Consider the following 22,370-nt stretch of genomic DNA (forward strand, 5'->3'; position numbering starts at 1 on the left):
GTAAGATAGATTACTGTTTAAAGCCATTCTTCGTATTAGATTTGTACTCTACAGGAGCAAAACTGGCAGTTCATCAAGTTTTTGTTTGCGTATTTTCACGTTATAATTGTTGGAAATAGCCTGGGCTTTTTAGATGGCCCGGTAATATTGTCCCTTTGCTGTGAATGCCGCATCGGACAACACGATACCTGTCATTCATGTTGCTTGCCCTGGTGAAAGAAAAGTTGTAGAAGGTGTTATGTCCATCGATTGTGTCGTGGGATAAAAAAGTAAAACGAAAAGCAAGGTATTGGAGTCGCCTGCTCACAAATTGTGTATGCTCTTTCGACTTTCCGCAGTATGTAGGTGGATGACGAAGTGATTCTGCGAGCTTGTGTGATTAAGAACTCGGTCTCGTTTAGAAAATAGAAAGCGAACCAGTGGAACACGCAGAACTGATATAGAAGGAGAATATGCCACAGTGTTCTGATTGCGCGTGCATTCAAGCGATTGATAAGCGTTGATGGAGCTCACGTGCCACTATTTTTAGACTTGTTACTAATCTTCAGCATGCTTTTCGTAGATGTAACTGTTTACAGCCCTCGCCACTTAAAACACTTCTATTTGCACTGCGCCCATTTTTGAGTTGTTGCTACGTATATTTCTATTCATTTTATATATTGCATCTCTAAAGATGATATTGATAACGCAACACCGATTGCAGGACTTTTTCGTCTGAAAAATTTATTATTTATCTGCTAGCACCCTCAAAACAAGTAAATATCGTTGCAACGCATATTGATTAAACAGTTGATTAAATTTTATGAATTTTTTGATAAAAATTAGCGCTAAGATTTACAACCGTGGCAAGAAGAACCACTTCAAAACAGTTGAAAGCGTAGAAAAGCAGAATAACAGAAATAATTTAATAAATTACGAATGAAAACAATGGCAAATAATTAATTTTTGGCAACGACATTTGTCGAGAAAGCTAAATTTCTGTGCGACTAATGCTCAGCGAAACAATAGGCCAGTCGTGTTGAATTGAGGGATAGGCAGAGAGATCATCGCATTTACATGCAGAGAAATATCGTTATTTCTTGTCTTTTGACTTAGTTGCGGTTTTGGTTATTTGCCTCGTTAAGTATGCAGTACGCTTGGCAGATGAGATTACAGTAAATAAATAACTTTTCGCTGTAATGAGCGATATAGTGAACGCTTATGTGGGCTGGTAATTTAGTAATGTAACGAATTACTTCAAGCGAATAAGTTCAAGAAAATTACTCATTAACTTCCGAGTTACTTTTGACTAAAATATAGCGTGTACGCTCTCCTGATGCCATAAAAATTTACGAAAAAGGGAAGAAAAATAACAAAGACAAATTAATCTGAGTGCTAAACCCAAGCGTGGGAAATTTATGAAGAGATCTCTCAAATTTCAATGTATATGTGCTGTATATAAGCGTACATGAATTGTGTAGGAATTATAAACCTCTCATGGAGTAATTTCCAAGAAATCTCATTACTATTAAAAAGTAATAGTCATGCAATGTCACTATACTCTGGGATAGCTGTAACTTGTAATGTAATTTGATCACATTAAAAAATTCTAGAAAAAGTAATTAGTAATGTAACTTAACTACGTTCTAGGAGTAGTCCTGCCATGTTTACTAAGCAGTAGCTGCCCGAAAAACTTCGGTATTTTTATGAAACAAAGGGCAAAATATTCACTGTTCACTGTTAGAAGAGCAAGTTGTAGGTGGGAAGAAAGAAAATGAGGAGCTTCATCGTACTCACCTTGACATACGGTCAGTGTCACAGCGAGAGAGGCGATCACGAACTTTGAAAACAAGCTTCGCAAACGGCGCATCGCCATCCTACGCAAAAGCAATGCGACAAACCGCGTCAAAAAAGGTGTCTCGGCATCCTAGGCCGCCGTGTTCGCGAGAGGGTTTTCTGCCGAGCGCACCGCCAGTACGATGCTGATCAACCTACTTGAAGAAATCTCCGAATGCACGCCAGCGAGGAACGAATGTTCGCGCCACTACTCGGACACGTAGCGCCACCTAGACGGAACTAGAAGCAACGGTGTCGAGATCTTCGCGTCACTCATTCGCGCGACGCTGTTGCCAAGGGAACGGGAGGACTCGCCGTTTGGGCGCGAAGAACAAAAGAGTGCTTTATGTGTTAGGCTTCGCAGTTAGCCATATTGGTCCGCGAGGTCTATAAAAACTTAAACAAGGATGACTCTGAGGCTGGAGAAATTACATTGTAGTTGTTGTTGAAACGTTTATTGAAGTAATAAAAAAAAGAGGAGCCCTTGCCCAATCGGGAAAATGGGGGAAAGCGAATCTTGGTGTGTGCGTGCCTGACCTACTCTTTCTTTCTTTCTTTCTTTCTTTCTTTCTTTCTTTCTTTCTTTCTTTCTTTCTTTCTTTCTTTCTTTCTTTCTTTCTTTCTTTTGATCGCGTTGCTCAACGCTCCCTCTGAACTTTTTCCTTCTTCCATGCCGGGAACTGGACCTTCATTCAGGTGCTTAGCAGCACAATACTTCAGTTGCTGCAAGTAACAACGACGGCCATACGTTCGTGCCCAGGCATCAGTGAAATGTGGGAACGTGAAAATGACAAGGGACCCCGATAAAAGATTCGCCTACAAGCCCATGATCTAGGGAGCGTCAAGTATTGAAAATCGTCGCATATGTGTCCGGTGCACCTTCGAGGGCCTTCACTCTAAGAAAAAAAGGTGTATTTTGACTCTTCTTTGCTACACATGTGACTCTTCCACTTATAACTCTCTTTAGAGAGTCACGTTGACTCTCGTGGGACGCACGACTCTTCAAAAGAGAGTTAGCGTGCATTCTTCAAGAGAGTTATACTTCCCACGACTCCCCGAAAGAGAGTCAGCGTGCCTCTCTATAGAGAGTTATTCATGGAAGAGTTCACATGTGTAGCAAAGAAGAGTCAAAAGACACCTTTTTTTCTTAGAGTGTTGTTTGTGTACACCCACGTTTTCGTACCCTCGCCGGCGCTGATTTTTTCGCGAACGATGCCGCCGCGGCCACCGAAATCTGTAACTCACAAAAGCTTCGCTTAATATTCCACCTCCAGTAAGTGGATCCATCAGGGCAGGGGAGGGACAGAGGAGGAAAGTAATTTAAATATTGTTTATCCTCTTGAAGTTCGCTGCAGTTAACGCTGAGCCGTGCTTCAGCAAGGGCTGCAGAAGACAATGCCATAAGCTCCTCCTCCTCCTCCAGGAATCGTATTCGTCGGTTGTGACAGGTGCAGCGTATGTGAATGGTGCAGCGTATGAGGTCATCGTCTCTCAAGAGGGCCAGTGAGAAGGCAATAACATACTTTTCGAACAATATTGCCCGACCCTCTTTAAAACATTTCTTCGCGAAAAAAAAAAAAGACACTTGAGTGTATCTATCTAGCCGCCTAAGTCTTCATGCTCTTCAGGCCATTTCATTACCTTGATATATGCCTAAATTGTCATGACATAAATAGTGTATGACGAACATAAGTGGCAGACCCTAACATGAATACCATGTCAGGCATATCATGCACGTCATGATTTACATGACGCAGTCGTGGTGCCCTCGTGGCCGTTTCATCGACATGATATATATGCGAAAACTGGCATGGCACGGCATAAGCGTATGGCGAACACAATTGACAGGTCATAACACATGGCATGCACGTCATAATTTACAAGACACGATCTTGGTGATCTCGCGGCCGTTTCACTAACTTGATATACAGAAAAACTGAAAACTGACCATGGAATGACGTGAACGTAACGAAGATGTGTGACAGGTCATAGCATGAATTTCATGTCATATGTCCCCCGTTACATACATGACGCGGTTTTGGTACCCTCGCGGCCAACTTGACATAGTATACCAAAAGTGGCATGGCATGAGTATACGACAAACATAAATTACAGGTCATGTCATTAAATGACATGCATGACGTGAATGTTATGTCATGCATGTCGTGTACGTCATGACATACTTGCCAAGGTCTTGGTGCTCTTCGGGGTCGTTTCATCAACTTGTTATGTACCAAAATTGGCGTGACGTGACATTAGTGCATGAACAACATGAACTATAGGTCATGGCATGAATAGCATGGTATGCATATCTCGTACGCCATAACGTACATGACAATGCGCGATCGTGACGTCATAGAGGTGTTTGCGTTACCTTGCTATATACCAAAATGAGCATCAGATGACGTTCGTGTGTGATGAACATGAACAGCAGATGACCACATGAATAAAAATTCGGCAGATCCCACGCACCATGGGAGTCGATGTTATGCGAAGCATGCGGCTGGTAGGTGACTGTGGCGTAACTTTTTTTACTGAGCGACGCGTTACAAAATGACGCTAAATGTTTGTATAACTTTTATACGCACACATATATATGTTGAAGAGCCGCATATGTGTTGCATAAACAGTTGTTTACGGTTGGGTAACGCTGCCAATGGCAACGTGGTATTACCAACACCAGAAGCTGTAAGCTGACAGTAGTGCTTATACGCGTCCCGAGAACGCACGCACGTTTCACGAACCCGTGTACATGTGTGCAAGAAGTTCTTGACAGTTCTTGAACAAGGGCATCATCACCGTGATCAGTGAGGACCAGCAGCTGGTCATGACTTGTTATAGGATCCGGTCGTGATCGTGGTGACGAGGGGTCCATGTGTAGCGAAGTATGTGGTAAGTAGAGCTGTTGGAATTCGTGGATGCCTCGGTCATTTCGTCGACAAATTGTGTGTCGACAGAGCCGGCGACATGTCGGAACCTGAAGCCACCCTTCGCGTTGGTGAGGTATAGGCCGTCGAGGCTGGTAGGCCTGGATAGTGCTACGTAGACCAACATCAGTGGATCGTGTTTGTCGTATTCCTGGACTGCCTGGGCGTATGTGGCCTACGTAGCCTAGTCTACAAAGCGGCTGTCAATCAGTCTGGCAGCATCCTCGGTCAGCATGAGGCCATCGCCCAGCCTCGTAAGAAATGAAGAGGACACTGCGTCGTTCTGGTGGACGAAGTGCACTTTACGGTGCGGTGATGTGGATATCATATGCAACTTTCGTTAATGTATTCCTCCGGGGTCGAGCAATGCTTCAATATAGCTTGCGGAGTCATAGGAATACAAACGTAATGTTTATTAGACTGCTATAAAAGCGGAGCCAACACTGTAACCACAGACGTTAATCTGATATGACGCCTGTATCGTAGGAGTATACGCATCGTAGGAGTATCATGTTGTGTTTATTGCGCTCTTGTAAATTAGATAACCAGCACCACAACCCCAATTGACGTTGCATATTACGTTGCATATTACGTCTGCGTAGGCTGTTTTTCCAAACCAGTTTATAGACCTGGCGTGGCTCAGTGGTAGAATACCTGATTGCCACGCAGAATGCTTGGGTTCGATTCCTGCTGGGATCCTAATTTTCATTCGTTCCATGCGTTGAGTCAACGCTGCCGATGTTGGTTTTCCTTAACGCTCTAGCATTTAGGTTACCAATGTCTGTCCTCGCCGTTCCTGGGTAGATATAAACTGTCAATCACCTGTGGCGCATACCCGTACACCGCGGCCCGTGGTAAACGGGTATGTGCCACACGTGTCTAGTGGAAAGGGTTTGACGACGTACGCCACAGGATTTAACGTTATTCATGTCATGGCCCGGCAATCATATTCGTCAATTCCTCTTACCCTCTCATGCAAATTTTGGTCTACAACAGGTTAAGGAGGCGATCATGAGAGCACCCAGACGTAGGCGGCTAGATAGATAGATAGATAGATAGATACGTAGATAGAAACGCTCAAAGTGTCAGAGGTTCGCTAAGAAATGCTTCGCATTTAAAACAAATGGCAAGATGAAAACGTCATGAGGCCGTCGCGGTGGTTTCATTAGCATGGTATATACCTTAGGAAAAATTTTTCAGCGCAAAATAACACAGGGACGAGAAGGGAGGACACAACACGTGCGCTAACTTTCAACAAAATGGTTTATTTCAACCGAAGCACGAATATATACAGCGGTGATGCTCAAACGCTACAGCCAGATGTCATGCGCAGAGAAGTACTGATGTCATGCGCAGAGAAGTATTCTGATTTTAACAGGAGACGTGCAGACAAGTGAACTTTCTTATCGTAGCCTTTCACAGAAGATATGCGCACGAACTACAAAATTAATGCATGTTCAAAAAATACAATTCTTTTTCTGACAGGGACAGGGGACGGCGTGCTTACACAATCGCTACCAAACTTTGCGATTTCGGCGGCTTCTACTATTAGTCTCGTTAGTTCATCACGGTTAGTCAATAACACCTTGGTGCTCTCAAAACAGGGGCACACCCACAAGCTCTGCAATGCATCGCGAGCCAGCCATCGTTACCCTTCTTTACAAGGTTGGAGTGCTCTCGTAACCTGTCATTCAGACAGCGCCCCGTCTGTCCGACGTACTGCTTTCCGCAAGAGAGGGGAATCTGATACACCACCGCCTCTCTACAGTCCACGAACTGAGTCCTATGTCTTATCTTGCAAGCAGAGGCGTTTTTCGGTGCTGGACTACTCAGTCTGCAAATAGAATTAAGCTTGCACGGGGCGGGAAAAAAACTACTGCACATTAGCACGTGACGCCACCCGTTTTATGTTATGCGAGATTTTGTGCATGTACGGCACAACAGCTATCTTGTTTCGCGCGGCATCAGCGTTGGAACGACGACCTTGATTAGCGTGCCGGTATTTCTTAATCAAGGCCTCGGCGACTGACACCTGGACGTGCACGGGATAGCCAGCTTCTGAGAGGCGGGAGGACTGCTTCCAGAGACTGTCCTTTACACAGTGTTCACAAGATTGCTGATAACGTTATCTAGGCAGTGTCTGACGATGCTTCTTTTTACGAGTTTGGTGTGGGATGAGCTGAACGCAAGAACTGCTTGTTGCCCCTTGGATCATACTGCCAGCAGGTCCTGTTATCAAGGAACGTGAATTTGATATCAAGGAAGCGGAGCTTTCCATCATGAGTAGGCAGTTCATGCGTTAATGACAACGGGTCTAGGCACTGTCGGAACAAGTTCAGTACGTTAGCAAATGGAGGTTCAGAGGGAACTCGGTCGCGTTTAAAAATGATCAGGTAATCGTCGACGTACCTAAAGATTCGCCACGTACCTACGTCAGAGGACAAGCTAAGTAGCTTTTTGTCAAGCTGGGCTAAAAATAAGTCACTGAGAAGCGGAGCGATACAAGACCCAATACACACTCCTTGTTTTGAATAAAAGGCTTATCGTCCCAGAGGATGAACGTTGACTTCAGATAAAATGATAAAAGTTCTAAAAAGCCTCTTGCCGACACACCTGAAGCATCCTTGAAGTCAATCCACCCAAAGCTTTTGATACTGTCACTAATACATGTCAGTAGTTGGTCATGGGTAAGGAGTAGTACAGATCCTTTATGTCAATGGAGAAGGCATACAGACCTCGTTACTAAGAGGGCTGATAGCTTTGAGCACATCAGTGGAATTCTTCACTAAGAAAGGGTCGTCGATTTGCAACAGCTTGAGCTTATCCTGTATGAACAGAGCCACTGACTTTTGCCACGTGTCATTTCAGACACAATTACGCGGAAAGGAACCTCCGGTTTGTGCGTCTTGGCGCTAAAAAATACTTCGAGAAAATCTTTTTGCTTTTAGCAAATCTAGAACTAAGACTAGAAAGTTTGAGTCTTTCGCACAAATCCCTAGCGCAGCTCTTAACCTTGTTCATTGAAACATCGACACGATTCTCGAAGACCGTCGAGACTGCCTCGGAGGCTTTCGAATTGTACAGCTCACCGGTGAACACAGCAAATCCACCTTCCTTGTCGGCCGGAAGCACGCGCAGGGAATGTTCTTTCAGGTAGGCGAGTACACGCTTGAGAGGAACCTTGGAAGGCGCTTGCTTGCACTTGGATAGGACGTCGACACCATCAGAGATGCACCTCTTATCCTCGGATTCCGGAGCCTGGCGGGATACACGACGTACAAACGACAGCAGCTCGGGGGAAGAAGGAAGAATGGTCCTGTGGTAGACTGAGTGTCGCTATTGTAAGCGTACGTAACAAAGGGTAGTATGCGGTCCCAGTGGTGTGGTCAGCGGACACGTACATCGACAGCATGTCGCCCAGTGTGCGGTTAAAGCGCTCAGTCATTCCGTTGGTTTGCGGATGGTACGCGCTGGTTGTCCGATGCACAAACGTTGCATTCACGAAGGAGGGCTTGCACGGCTTCAGAGAGGAACGTACGTCCGCGGTCGCTGAGTAGCTCGCGAAGTGCGCCGTGGTGAAGAACAAGCTGGTGAAGTATGAAAGCCGATTTCACGTGATGTGGTCTCTGGCAGCGCTGCAGTTCAGCATAGCGTGTCAGGTGATCAATAGCGACAATCACCCAGCGGTTCCCGTCAGGTTTGTAGGGAAGGGGGCGATACAGGCCTATGCCGATGCGATCAAAGGGCGGGAGGGACAAGGCAACGGCTGTAGTGGTCCAGGTCTGTGTGCGCTGGGCTATTCCGGCATTGACAGTTGGAGCACGAGCGTACGTACTGTCGGACAATGCGGTACATTCCACGCCAGTAGTACCGCATGCCGTGGCACCTTGGCTGCCAGCAAGGAGGCGTGTTGGATGCGAAATTAGGCACGAATCGCCAAAAATATGAGCATAGGCCTATGAAACTCGGAGTTCTTTCAGCGTTGGCGGCTCGGGAAACTCAGCGACGGCGCGGAGCTTTGCAGGTCGGGTAGAACGCCGTCCTTGCTGACAACATGCCTCAAGATGGTGAGCTTCCGGGCGGCAAAATCACACTTTTTCAAATTCAGTTGTAGCCCAGCATTTGTGAGGCATTCCAGGACACTTGCGAGGCGCAGAATATGGGTATCGAAGTCCTTTTAAAAAACGACGACGTCCTCCAGATAGCAAGGCACGTCTGCAACTTGAGAACTCGACGTATGTGTCCATAAGACGCTCGAAAGTGGCAGGGGCGTTGCATAGGCCGAACAACATCACGTTAAACTCGTACAAGCCGTCGGGAGTCACGAACGCAGTTTTGGAGCGATCAGCTTCATCCATAGGTACCTACTAGTAACCCGATCGAAGAACAAGCAATGAAAAGAACTCCGCCTCTTCCAAACAGTCGAGAGCGTCGTCGATTCTGGGGAGCGGATAAACATTTTTGCGAGTGATCTTGTTAAGGCGCTATAATCAACACAGAATCGGATGCTACCGTCCTTCTTTTTAACGAGTACCACAGGAGAGGCCCAAGGGCTGTGGGACGGCTGTATGACGCACGATTAAGCATATCAGTCACCTAGTCGTCAATAACTCGGCGTTCAGCGTGAAAGACCCGATATGGACGCTGGCACAGGGGTGCATGGCTGCCGGTGTCAATATGATGAACGATTCCAGATGTTCCGCCCAAACTGGTTTGCTTGTAGTCGAAAGACGTCTGAAAGCGGTCGAGGAGCTTCAGAAGTTGGGTGCGTTGAACAACAGGAAGTTCCGAATGAATTGATGGAAGGAAGACGTCCAGGGAGGATGCGTTGGACGTGGTAATGGAATTGACACTGCCGACCTGGAGGCTTGTGTCGTGCGATCGGGCATTTGACTGGCGCAAACAAAATCAATGTCCTCAAGTCGGCCTATACATTCTCCGCGAATAATGTGGCTTGGACCGAAAGCAGATTCGTCCCATAAATGGTTGCGCAAGAGTCGACGATCGTGAGAAGAGCAAAGGGAAGAATGAAGTTCTTGCGAGAGGCAAAGTCTGCTGATGGCGTAAACATGGCGGTAGAGAAGCGAGCATAGTCGCAGGAGATCGGCACAAGAACAGAAGACAAAGGTGGGATGTCCGTGCCCGCGGCGACGACGACACGGGAAAAAGACTTGCAAGAATCGACTTCGGAGATCGCTGATAATTCTAGCTCGGCATGGGCACAATCGACAACGGCATGATGTGTGGAAAGGAAGTCCCAGCCTAATATACCGTCGTGCGAGGACTGCGAAAAGACGACGAATTCGACCACATAGAAACGTCCTGAATGAGTAGCCGAGCCGTGCAGGTCATAGAAGGCTTTACGTGATCCGCGGTTGCCGTGCGCAGAGAGACACCGAAATCGGAATCGCAATTTTTTTTAACGTGCGGCACATTGCTTCACTCAAAACAGATACAGCAGCTCCAGTATCAACTAATGCTTGCACGGCAACACAATCAACGTACACAGGTATTTCGTTGGCAGGGAGAGAACGAGGCCTTGTAGAGTTCGACAGCGGCGCAGTTCTTGCCTCCGGAACTGCGATGGCCAGTTTTCCGTTTGGGCGGGTGGTGGTCGACGAACATGGGTGAAAGCGAACGTCGCCGCGGGGAGGGCGATCGACGTGGGTTGAAGGCGCGGTGGTTCGATGAAGAGGGTCTGAAGTAGCGTGAGGAGGCATGACTGTGGTGACTCTGGGCTGACGTAGCGTAGCTGTCATCAACGGTACCTGGACGAGGGACGCGCCGGCGACAGAACCGCTCAACATGGCCGGGTAGACAACAGTAGCAGCAGACTGGCCGGTTTATCCGGTGTGCGCCAAGGGTATTGGAAGGCGTTGCAGGAGGGCGATTAAGAGGAACGTGCGGGCCTGCCAAGGCGTTTGTTTGGGAGCAGAGTCTGCGATGGGTGGCACCGCATGTGACTGCCTTCTCGCGACGTCAGCGTAGGTGAGCGGCGCGGATACAGGCGATGGCTGGTGCGTGGGCGTAAGTGCCTCGGATACTTCGATGGTTTGTCGCAGCGACGAAGTGAGCTCATGAGTGTTGCCTGGGAGAAAGGGCGCAAGAGACAATTGGCGCGCCACTTCCTCTCGGATGAAGTGGTGAATCTGCAGTGTCAAGGCCGCCGGGTCCGAAGATATGGCGCCAACGGTCGCTGGCGACGTGCTGGTTGTGCCCGAACTAGGATGTCGCGTGGAAATGCGCTGCTTTCGCAACTCATCGTAGCTCTGGCAGGTGCTGAATGACGTCTGCGACTGTTTCGGGTTTTTTCGCCACAAGCATGTGGAACGCATCGTCCTCAATGCCCTTCAATATGTGCTTGACTTTGTCGGCTTCCGACATGACAGGGTTGAGTGGCGGTAGAGAGCCTACGATGTCCTCAATATACGAAGGGAAGCACTCGCCAGCCAGTTGGGCGCGATCATGCAAGCGCTGTTCTGCGCGGAGCTTGCGCTCGGTTGGTCGGCTGAATACGTCCGCGAAGGTCGTTTTGAAAGAGGCCCAATTGGAAATGTCAGCCTCGTGGTTGTTCAACCAGAGTTCCGCTACGCCTCTCAGGTAGAAGTGGACGCGGCCAAGTTTGTCGTTGTCATCCCACTGTTGTTGACACTCACTCGTTCATAAGAAGAGAGCCAGTCCTCGACGTCTTGCTCATCAGTACCGCTGAAAATGACGGGGGTCCCGCCCTCTTGGAACACCGGGACAGCGGAATGTTTGGGGTGTGGTAGCATTCTGCGGTGTAACATCGTTCGGCACTGTTGAAGCGGAAGGTACAATCCGGTTACGGAGTTCCAGGATGGAGAACAGAATCAGAAGCCTCCATCACTTGATGGTATGCGTTTAACGTTGAGGTACTGACACGGTATTAGAAGAGTAGAAAGAGTGTCACAGCTGAAGCGATCAGCGGTCAAGCCGAGCACCAACAACAACCGTCCTCGTCTCGTCTTTCGCTGGGACTCTTGTCTGCGCCCTACCATGCTACAATATATATATATATATATATATATATATATATATAAATAATATATATATATTAGGTTATTATATATATATTATTATATATATATATATATATATATTATATATATATATTATATATATATATATATATATATATATATATATATATATATATATATATAGGAATGAAGAACGAAACTACGACTTTCGTTGATTCGACACGGTATATTTTTACTAACGTTTCGTCTGGTGGACCATACTTTGTCGAAGTAACAAGTACATCGCGGGGGGTTTCCTATAAACACGATTAAGTAGATATTTTCAAGAACTTACCGATAGCAAGAATGACAACATAAGATAGCGGTCACACGCAGTCGTCATAGATTCATGCGCGCACATTTGGGACTCGTGGCAGCGAAGTCAGGTTACACAGAGTAAGATAGATTGCACACGCAGTTGATATGGCATTACACGCTAGTGATATGACTGAATTATTGGATTGCACGTCACATGGAGGAAAAGGCGGGGGGGGATGACATCAGATCTGCGCTTTATCTATTTTTTTTCGCGGGAACGTAGTCAACGCTAGCATCAAACTGCAAACAGTCTGAGATCGCAAACAGAAAATCTACGCAGCACCAAGATCAATTTTTACTTTTTAACTTCTCCTGAGTACGCTTCAAACACATCAAGGTCAATACGAGAAGAAACTAAAAAAACTAAAAAAAAAGACTAAAAAAACAGCACAGACACCGTACATGATGCACACAACTCAGTACGTATGCACGTAGTCTGGTATGAAAGCTGAAAAATAGTGGGTGATTACCAACGTAACCGTAGAAGAAACGCGAGCGATATTAGAAACGGAGCTGCCTATCCCGTTAGAGACCCGGTTATGATAATAGTGCTTAGTGGGAACGCTTGTAAGTGTGCCTCTGCTTTCGTTGATACCGGATGAGACGGTGTTAAACTTATAGATTAGGTAGGACTCGCGGGCTTCACGATCATGATGAGAGCGAAAGCCTGACTCAAGTATAGTGGCCCGAATATTTTGAAAAGACTGTCAAGGAAACGAATGTGTTTTGATAATGGTAGGCTAGGAAGCTTATTGGAATGCGATCTATGGTTGTTAAAGCGTATTCAAAATGAAGTTTCCGTTTGGCCAATGTACTGTTTTTTACAGACGTCACTCAAGCATGTATATAACGTTAGAACTATCGCAATTAAATGGACCTCGAATGTTAAGGGAGAAGTCTGAAAAACGTGCTATTGGCTTTCTGTGTCGTTTGCATATGTACGCACACCTTGCAACGTGATTTGTTGCAGGGTGCACAGCCAGTTATTTCGGGCTTATTTACTTTCGATGACGTTAATAAATCTCGGAGATTTTTAGACCGTCAGTACACAACGCGAGGTGGTTCAGGAAAAATACTCTTGAGATGTTTGCTTTGGGCAAGGATATTGTAGTGGCGTTTTAATATAGAGTGTACCTTTGGTGCTGATGCTGAGTGTGTTGTACAAGGTTGGTGCTATTCTGTTTTTCGGGCAAACGGTTCCCCTCAGAATTTCCGCTCTATTTAATTTATCTGCTCGACCTATTGCGTCATCGATTAAAGCCGATGGATATTGCCGTTTAGTGAGAGAAGTTTTAAGTTGTTCGCAATTAGCTATGAAATCCTCGCGGTTGAGCACAGTCGTTTAAGCGATGGGCCTGACTATAGGGAATGGCGGTCTTGCAATGTCGTACATGACTGCTCTTGAAATGCAGAAGCGGGTTTTTATCAGTGGTTTACGATATAGTTTAGTCAGCAGTTTTCCTTCGCATAGCGACACAGTGACGTCTAGGAAGTTTATCGAAAGTGGCGAGTAACTATGCGACAGTTTGATTGACGGGTGGAAATGATTAAACGCATCTATAAATTTCAAGAGGTTTTGTTCCCCATATGTCCAAATCAAGAAGATATCATCAATGAATCGCTTATAAAAGAAAGGCTGCATGTCAGTGCTGGATAAGAAATCATTCTCCAAAATACCCATAAAGATATTAGCATAATTCGGACCTATTCGGGTTCCCATCGAAGTACCGCTCACCTGAACGTATGGCTATCATTGAATTCGAAGTTATTAAGTTCAAGAATAAGTTTAGGAGCGATCCCAGGGTTTTTTTATCTACAGGCTTTTCGACACGACAGTCTTCATACGCTTTAAGGACTGCTGAAATCCCATCGGCATGCGGTATGTTAGTGTAAAGCGAGGTGACGTCGAGAGTTACAAGGATTGAATTATGCGGAATGGTAAGGTGTAATATATCTTGGAGAAAACTATTGGTATCCTTTACGAATGACGGAATGTTCAGGAATCTGGTTAATAAGGGAGTCTACATAGCGTGAAAGGTTTTCCGTGTAGTGTTCACACCGGAAATGATCGGGCGGCCTGGGTTACCTTGTTTGTGAATCTTTGGTAGCAAGTAAAACCTACCAGCCACGGGACTGAGCGGTATGAGAGACCTAACGGTTTTTCGTCTAGTTTTTCTGCTTTAGTAATTTTGTGAGCTGATCTATCAAAATGGACCTAAAGTTATCGGTTGGGTCGGTTGCGAGGGGTTTATAAAAGTGGTATCCGAGAGTTGTCTGATCGCTTCCATGATATAATCACTCTTATTGAGAACAACAATCGCTCCTCCCTTATCTGCGGGTTTAATGACGATATCATGATTATTTGAAAGCTCTTCAAGCGCTGTTTTTCTTCCTTAGTCATATTCTGTCGGTAACAGACGCGGGTCTTGTACGCCTCGAGTTTCACATTGCACTGCACTTATATACAAATCTAGACATTTATCACGTTGCGCTGGAGGGGTCCAGTGTTTGTATGAGGGCATAGATAGTTTAGCGTCGCTAGGATTTTCACGGTTTGGAAGTACTCTCTTGGCGCATGGTTCGAGCAAAGTTGTCAAGGTCTTTTAAACCTGAAATTCATTGAATCCACCAGAGGTTGGGCAAAAAGTAAGACCCTTCGATAAGGCCGATATGTGAGCACCAGAAAAAAAAAAACATTGGAAGGTTAACCACTTGTCGCTTGGTTCAGTTGGTCTGCTTCTGACGTGATGGTTCAGTAGGAACAGTATCTATGTAGCAATAATATAGAAGGGTCTATACCATCACGAATAAATTTATTGTGTTTGAGCGTGCATAAGTTTTTCTTCTTATTTGTTTAAATGCTGCCAGCATTCTAATTCATGTGGCGTTAACTGTGACGTGAAGCGGCTACGTCCTTGAAGAGGAACGAGGCGCTGGCTGCAAGATTGAGCGCTCTACTAATGACATTTTCCTTTTGCATTTTACCCATACGTAGTATGGAAGTGAATAGAATATATATATATATATATATATATATTATATATATATATATATATATATATATATATAACTAAACAACAACGTGACCGCAACACTCGCAGTGCCTTCAAAGGGAGGATAACGCCGTTCAAACCAGTAGCGTAAATGCGAAGCACGTACGAAAGCGCTTTCAAGCAAAAGTAAATCGAAAAATATATGCGTATATCAATCTACATATTAAAGCAAAATACGCTGAGCTATTACACGTACAAATACAGCCTCTCGTTGCGACTCGACTAATCCCCGCGGCAAACCGGCGCTCTATTTATTTCTCATCCCCCAAGTATACGCCGTGCTTGCCAATCCCGAGCCCGCAGCAACCGCGGCTCTCCTTGCCGGAAAACGGCGGCAGACGCGCATTTCGGGACGGATAATCCCCGCGAGATCCGCTTGCCGACGACCCGCTGCGGTTGGCTGCGGCGCCGCGAGGATTACACGCCGCGCCGGCCGGCACTGCGCACGCACGCAAACCGCCGCCCGCTGCCGCATATGTGTAATTTATCGTCCACGCGCCCACGAAAGCTCGTGTTGCCATGATGAATGGACGGCGTACACGCGCTGCGTGTTGAGGACCCTTATATAGATTATTTCTCACAGAGAGAATTCACACGAGTGTCGCTAGGCGAGGATTTGGCGCTTCCATCTGCGTTTCTCCTCGTGATGCCCATTACGGGCGCTTCCGGATTGAACGTCCAGTGTGAGTGCATGTCCAGCGAATACGAGATGGAACAGCCAAAAGTGGGGACTTGGGCTCTATGAACATTCCGTCTAACTATAGACATATATCATGTGTTGATGGCAGGGTGTCGGAACGAAATGTTTCGTTTCGGTTTTAGTTTCGTTCCACCGCAAAAAGTTCCGTTCCGTTTCTGTTCCGGAACGAAAAAAAAAATGTTCCGTAACGGTTCGTAACGGTTTTTCTATGGAAAAATTTGAAGTTAAGGTATCATAACGAACATTGGATTTGTGATGTAGTTACTTGCCCTGCTCTTAGGAAAGTGGGACAAGGGTAAAATACGTTCTTCAGAGGAGCGGAAGTAACTGTACCACGAATTTCTACCAACTAGCACAAACCAGTAATAATTTCAAAATCATAGTATTTATTTTCTCAAAAGACAAATACGAATTTTTTAGTGGGCTCAATGCTTTGTGTCAAGGGAGTGAGCACGATCTCAGAAGCAGCACGTCATGAGTGTACTCTCTGATGTGCGAGACCGCTGTTCTGATAAAGAGATCGCCAGGCCTGCGCGACACACGCAGCACAGTCACAACGAAAGCTGGAAGAGCGGACTTTGTAGAGCCCGCTGGAGAGTGTCTTGGGGCTATAATACAAGTACACATGCAAGGTACCCACTACGCCATAAATCATCCCAATTCTTCTGAAGTAGAGAAGTTCCCACTATGCCATTTTCGTCATTCTTCGGAGTCTCGTGGTACACGCTACACATCTGTAAGGCATTATGTGCACTTTGCGCTGTGACTGATGATGAAAAAATTATGGCTGAGCACTTGCAGTGGTGCGAAGCAAGCAGAGTGGGAAGGGGCGCCTCCATTCCATTCAATTATTAGAACTTGCCGCAATTCCATTCCTTTCAATTCCTCGGAATGAAAAAACTTAGCCCATTCACACTCCGGGTATGGCCGGGCAGTTCAATTCTATCAATGTAATTCCTCCACGTAAGAAAGGCATCTTGATAGTTTTATTGAGTTAAGAATGAACGCCCCATAAAGCTGATGTCATTAGATGCATTAAGAACTGCACGAGTACGCAAAACAGGTTACCAAGGTCGAGGGATAGAAGCTTTGTGACATATCTCGTGCAGTACAACCACCCTACTAATTCCCATAGGGGCAGTTCTCCCGCTACCTATGGTAATGGCATGGTCAGCATGTTTGAACGAATGGTGTGTTTTAATATGTTTATGCTTAAATGTGTTAATGCTAAAATGACGACGTAGCCTATTTTTATGCTGACAAAAGTAGTATTCAAGAAGGCTAAGCAGTCTTACCGCGCGTCTGGAGCGGTTGTGAATATGGAGAAAAATAAGATTTGGTTAATGAGGAATAAGACCCTCTAGATCTGCTGGTATTAGTTGGAACAGTGCACCGCTCGGGCACCTTGTGCCTTTGTATCGAATACGGAAACACTGGCCGCACTGCTCGTCAGCACTCACGCTTGTAGCGCTCCTCGCAAGCATAGAAGCACTATAGCGTGGCACTGTGGTGGAAGACCCGACTGCCACGCAGAGGGCGCGGGTTGAAATGCCATCCGATCCTAGAAATTTGTTTCTCATTTATTTTTTTTATATCACGCGACAGCGGTCACGGACACCGGCGGCGGTGGACAACTCATCATCATCAGCCTGTCTACGCCCACTGCAGGGCAAAGGCCTCTCCCATGTTCCGCCAATCAACCAGGTCCTGCTTTCTGTTGCCACGTTATACCTACAAACTTCTTAATCTCATCTACCCACCTAATTTTCTGTCTTCCCCTCACGCGCAAGCATTATCAAATCATGAATGGTAGTCTACCACTATCTCTCAAGAGGAAGGTATATAACAGCTGCATCTTACCGGTACTTACCTACGGAGCAGAAACCTGGAGACTTACAAGGAGGGTTCAACTTAAATTGAGGACGACGCAGCGAGCGATGGAAAGGAAAATTATATGTGTAACCTTAAGAGACAGGAAGAGAGCAGAGTGGGTCAGGGAACAGACGGGGGTTAAGGATATCATAGTTGAAATTAAGAAGAAGAAATGGATATGGGCCGGGCACGTAGCACGTCGGCAGGATAACCGGTGGTCATTAAGGATAACTGACTGGTGGACCACTATGGCGCCAAAATCAGCCTTGTGATCTCATAACAGCTTTCGCTGCAACAAACTTCAGCGCCGACAATGCCCTCTCTACGCTGGCCTGCGTGACAGGCGCGCAAAAATCCATGCGTTAATATAAACATCTTTGGTTGCCACTGTTTCGTTTTTGCACATTTCAACATATCTTTGCTTTGGAATTCCTGCCTGAGGTACGCGCTAATACCGTACCCTGAGATATGCCACATTGCACGAGTTCAGTTGCTCCGGATTGCGAAGTTTTCTCGTGAACCGAAAAACGATTGAAAAAAATTCGTTTTCACTCCGGAACGAAATAATAGATAAAGTTTCGGTTATGTTTTCGTTCCAGTCCAAAATATCGTTTTTTTCATTTTCGTTTTCGGTTTTCGTTCCGTTCCGACACCTTGGTTGATGGACCTTCTCTCTATCGGCTGGACACTCTTCCCTTCGCGTTGGCTGTTGATATCGGTGGATATTCAGGCTCTGAATCCATATATGCTATAGCCTCCGTAATATGTAACCAGAAACACGCTTTAAGCACCTTCATTGCATCTCGCGTGGATGACGTGAGATTTACATAGCGTAATGCTTCTATAAGCCATTTCATGTTGGTATACCATAACCCTCCACGCGTTCGTTAAAGTGAAGCCACATATAGACGTTCGTAATTAGGGTCGCGTGTGTCGGTAACTGTGTGCATTAATTAACCTTACGCTATCAAAAAGCAAGACGGCGTACAGGAAGCTGCGTGGAAGACTTGGCCATATCCTTTGCCGTTAAAATTCGGAAAAACTGACATAGGCAATATGGTTAAGAAAGCTGCGCTATTGCAGATAATGAAAAGAAATACAGAAAAGTGACACCCTGCCCTGATGCGGATTTTGCGTGCATACCGCGATATCGCACGAGAATGTACGCAGCGTACCCACATGTATACGTATACAGAAGAGTACACGTGATGTTACGTCATCATCTCTGTGCTAAGGCAAAGAAAAAAAAACAAAGTGTCAAACAGAAAACAAAGCTTCAAGTTGTCTCTCAGACAATAACGGACATAGAGGTGCAACAAATCATCCTCTCAGTGCTTGCAAATAGCTGCAGCTGCAGCGCTGCTAGAGTGACGTTTAGTGGCAGTTAGCTCATTAAACTTCATGGTGCATGCGACGTATATGTAGTAGACCGCTGCTAAATTATGGATATGTGTTCTAGCGGTTCAGTGCTTCTCAATCATCGTCGGAATTCGTCGTTTCCTTCATCCATCTCCGTCAGCCGCACACAGAAGACAAGTGGGAGGCACAGCTGACAAGCCGAATCCGAGGCCTAGCTACAGCTGGTGAAGAGGGCTAGGCTATGACCCTATGCTATGAGCTCAAGCTCACGGCTACTTGGACTGAGGTGGCAGCCCACCTACGGGCGTAAACAGCCTGCTCAAGGAAATAAAGTTTCTCTCTCTCTCCAGTCATCGTCCCCGCGCGCGATGCGATCCGGCAGCGGCATTGTTTTTATTCTTACGAGTCAGACACAAGCGCAATAAATCACCGGTACGAAGCCCCCGCGGACACAACGGCGCCGCCATTGTACATCGCTAAGAACGGCAGCTGCTTGAAGCGTATCTGAAGAAAAAAAAACAAGCAAAAGAAAAGAAAAAGGAGATACACGTACGTTACAGTCGGCGAGTGTGTTCTTTAGTATAAAGCCGATGCCATTTTTCCCCTCGGACATTGTTCTCAGAGGTCATAAGTGCATACCATCACACCCTATACCCTTACCACTCGTTCTTTCGCGCGCCGCCCTAAAGTATATATATCTGGCATGTGTTCGAACCACGCGCTGCTCACATGCAAAAGGATCACACCTGGCAAATGCGACGTTGGAGAAACACTTGTGAGCAACTTTAGCCGGATACTACAGATACGAACGCCTCGAAAGGGCCGACTTGCGCGTCACCGTAATATCATCGTGACTTCAGGGAAAAACAAAATTTGCTGCCGCTGCACAGTAATAAAGCTAGGCATGATGACGTCGCTGATACAATAATAATAATAATAATAATAATAATAATATAATAATAATACTAATAATAATATAATAATAATAATAATAATAATAATAATAATAATAATAATAATAATAATAATATAAAGAGCCTCGCCCGGTTGTTCTACATCTGTGTTCGGTTATATAATGACGTAGGAAATGCTCGTAAGCATTTCCTACGAACGATTTAGATGTCATTTACCTATTTGACGTAAAGAAAGAAGAATGTATAAATCTACAAGTCGGGTATGTCCTCGTGCGAGTGCTCCTTGAACACTCCCAAGTATGACCAAAGCGTAAACGTCATTGATGTACTACAGGACTGGCAGCATGTGAATTACCGAACAACGTTATCGTGACACACATGAATAAAACACACGCAAAGTACAGTCGCGACGACGTCTTCAACAGCTCTGCGCCGGTGAGATAGCAGCAACCGCATCGATTTAACAACGGGCAGCACTGACTTGCACAACGAGGCACTTATCACGTTTACACACGCACCCGTCCCCATGCCAACAAAATTCGTGGACAGCTCGGCAAATGGCAGTGCGTGTCTGGCGCGTGCGTGTTTGGTAACGCGCAGTCACTTGTAAAATGCTTACGTGATCGAGGCCGCCCGCAATACAGACTCCTTTACGAAACGACATACTAATACTGATATCGACAGTGTGTATAGAAAAACGTTTGCGTAACGCTTACGAAACGATGGAAAGCGACGTCGCTTGGTCTCTCTCACTAGCAGTTGTATGCTCTTTTTTTATTGCATTGCGTGCCTAAACTACTGTATGCATTTTCTTACTATATCGCCTAACTAGTCATTTCGTAGTTATAAAACTGTTTGGCGTTATACACGTACAACTCAACCACTCGCAGTTGTAATGTACTTTGTTGTATCACAAACCCTATAGCTCAAGCAGTTATAAACTGTTTATCGTTATATGCACTAAACGGATAAGCTGCTTGACACTATATTCTTAAAGTGGTATAAAGGGTTTGTTCTTATCCGTAGCTCCGCCATTCGGAGTTATATCATTTTCGCAGTTACTTCGTGCATCTCTGTCACTCGCATGGTTTGCTGTTATATAGATGTGCGCTGTTTCGTTATACTATAGTCGTAAACTGCTATAAAGGGCTTGCTCTTATATACGTAGCTCCTCCATTTGCAGTTAGTGCTCGCAGTTACATTGTGCAACTCTGCAACTCGCATGGTTGGCTGTTATATAAGCTGCCTGCTGTCACATAAATAAAGAAGCAGTCACTTCAAGTAGTGTACGTAGCGGCAGCTTAATTAAACTTATCCGACTTCCACGAACTCAGGTATTTGTTAAGAGGCTTATTTTAAAGGGAAACGCAAACTTTGCATCGTCGTTCCAAGGAAAGACGGCGAAACACAGCCGTGTCAAGCCTCGGCGGTTATCGCGTGTCCACCGGCAGGCGAGGTAATTATAAGATTTATGTGGCCTGTTGTCTTCCAGTCCTATTTGTGTACGATAAAGCGACGACCAAGAGTAAAGTGAATACGGCAAACTCACGTCTTTGGCTCGAGTCGGCAAGTGTGGACGAGGACGTTGAACGACTCGCGAGCTTTGGGCTTCGGCTGACACCACGTACGTACCTACAGAGTGACCGCGTCGCATGCACGGAGGAGATAGACCGCGGGGCACGGACCGGTCCGTCTTTTGCTCGGCTTAGTCCGTACCTTTCTTCCCGAATTCGTATAGTTAGGGCACCGCGCGCGTGGCTGCCCACGGACGCCTTTGTGTTCCCTTTTCCGCCTCTCGCCAATTCCTCGAGGACGAACGTTTCAGCTACCTGCACCGCTGAAAAATCGCGAACTGACCAACACCACCCATCCCGGACACGGTCGAAAAAGCGCCAAACAAACATACAAACACTCCCCTTATTTCTTTTTTTCTTTCTTTTTTTTTTAAACGTCGAAATCGGGAAAGAAGAAGCCCACGAATAGAAGCAAGCACTTGTTGTTCATTTAAATAAAAATAATAAATAAATAATAAATAAATAAATAAATAAATAAATAAATAAATAATAAAATAAATAAATAAATACATAAATACATAAAAAAAAATAAATAATAAATAAATAAATGGATTCCAGAAAAAAATAAGACAGCAAGTGTATACACAAAGAAACTCCCAGGGTCCTCTATTTATTCGCCTGAGACGACCCAGTAAAGTCGGGCGTTGAAAAAGAGAAGTGGGTCTTGAAGGAGCGGCACTATTCATAAACGCGTTCGTTCTCAATTAGTGTCAATCTAGCCTGCTCTTCATGAATGACGGAACGCTTGCGTTATTTCACGTGCGAGCAGCTTTTCGCGATTGAACGAATCGATGTAAC

General features: G+C 45.6%; 1 protein-coding gene across 3 annotated transcripts in view; it reads right to left on the bottom strand.

Annotated features, from left to right (window-relative positions):
- LOC119372182 (Down syndrome cell adhesion molecule) overlaps nt 1–22,370 on the bottom strand; it is a 212,355-nt gene that overhangs the window by 175,485 nt on the left and 14,500 nt on the right. Inside the window, exon 1 of one of the 3 annotated variants that reach the window (XM_037642645.2) lies at nt 1,777–1,859. The exons of the other annotated variants lie outside the window; for them this stretch is intronic. Within the exon in view, the coding sequence (XP_037498573.1) occupies nt 1,777–1,855 (79 nt within the window). The 5' untranslated portion in view covers nt 1,856–1,859. Of the gene's footprint in view, nt 1–1,776; nt 1,860–22,370 lie in introns of those variants that run through there. 3 annotated transcript variants of the gene reach the window in all.

The sequence above is a fragment of the Rhipicephalus sanguineus genome, chromosome 10 (assembly GCF_013339695.2).
Source record: "Rhipicephalus sanguineus isolate Rsan-2018 chromosome 10, BIME_Rsan_1.4, whole genome shotgun sequence".
In the NCBI taxonomy this organism is placed as follows: domain Eukaryota; kingdom Metazoa; phylum Arthropoda; class Arachnida; order Ixodida; family Ixodidae; genus Rhipicephalus; species Rhipicephalus sanguineus.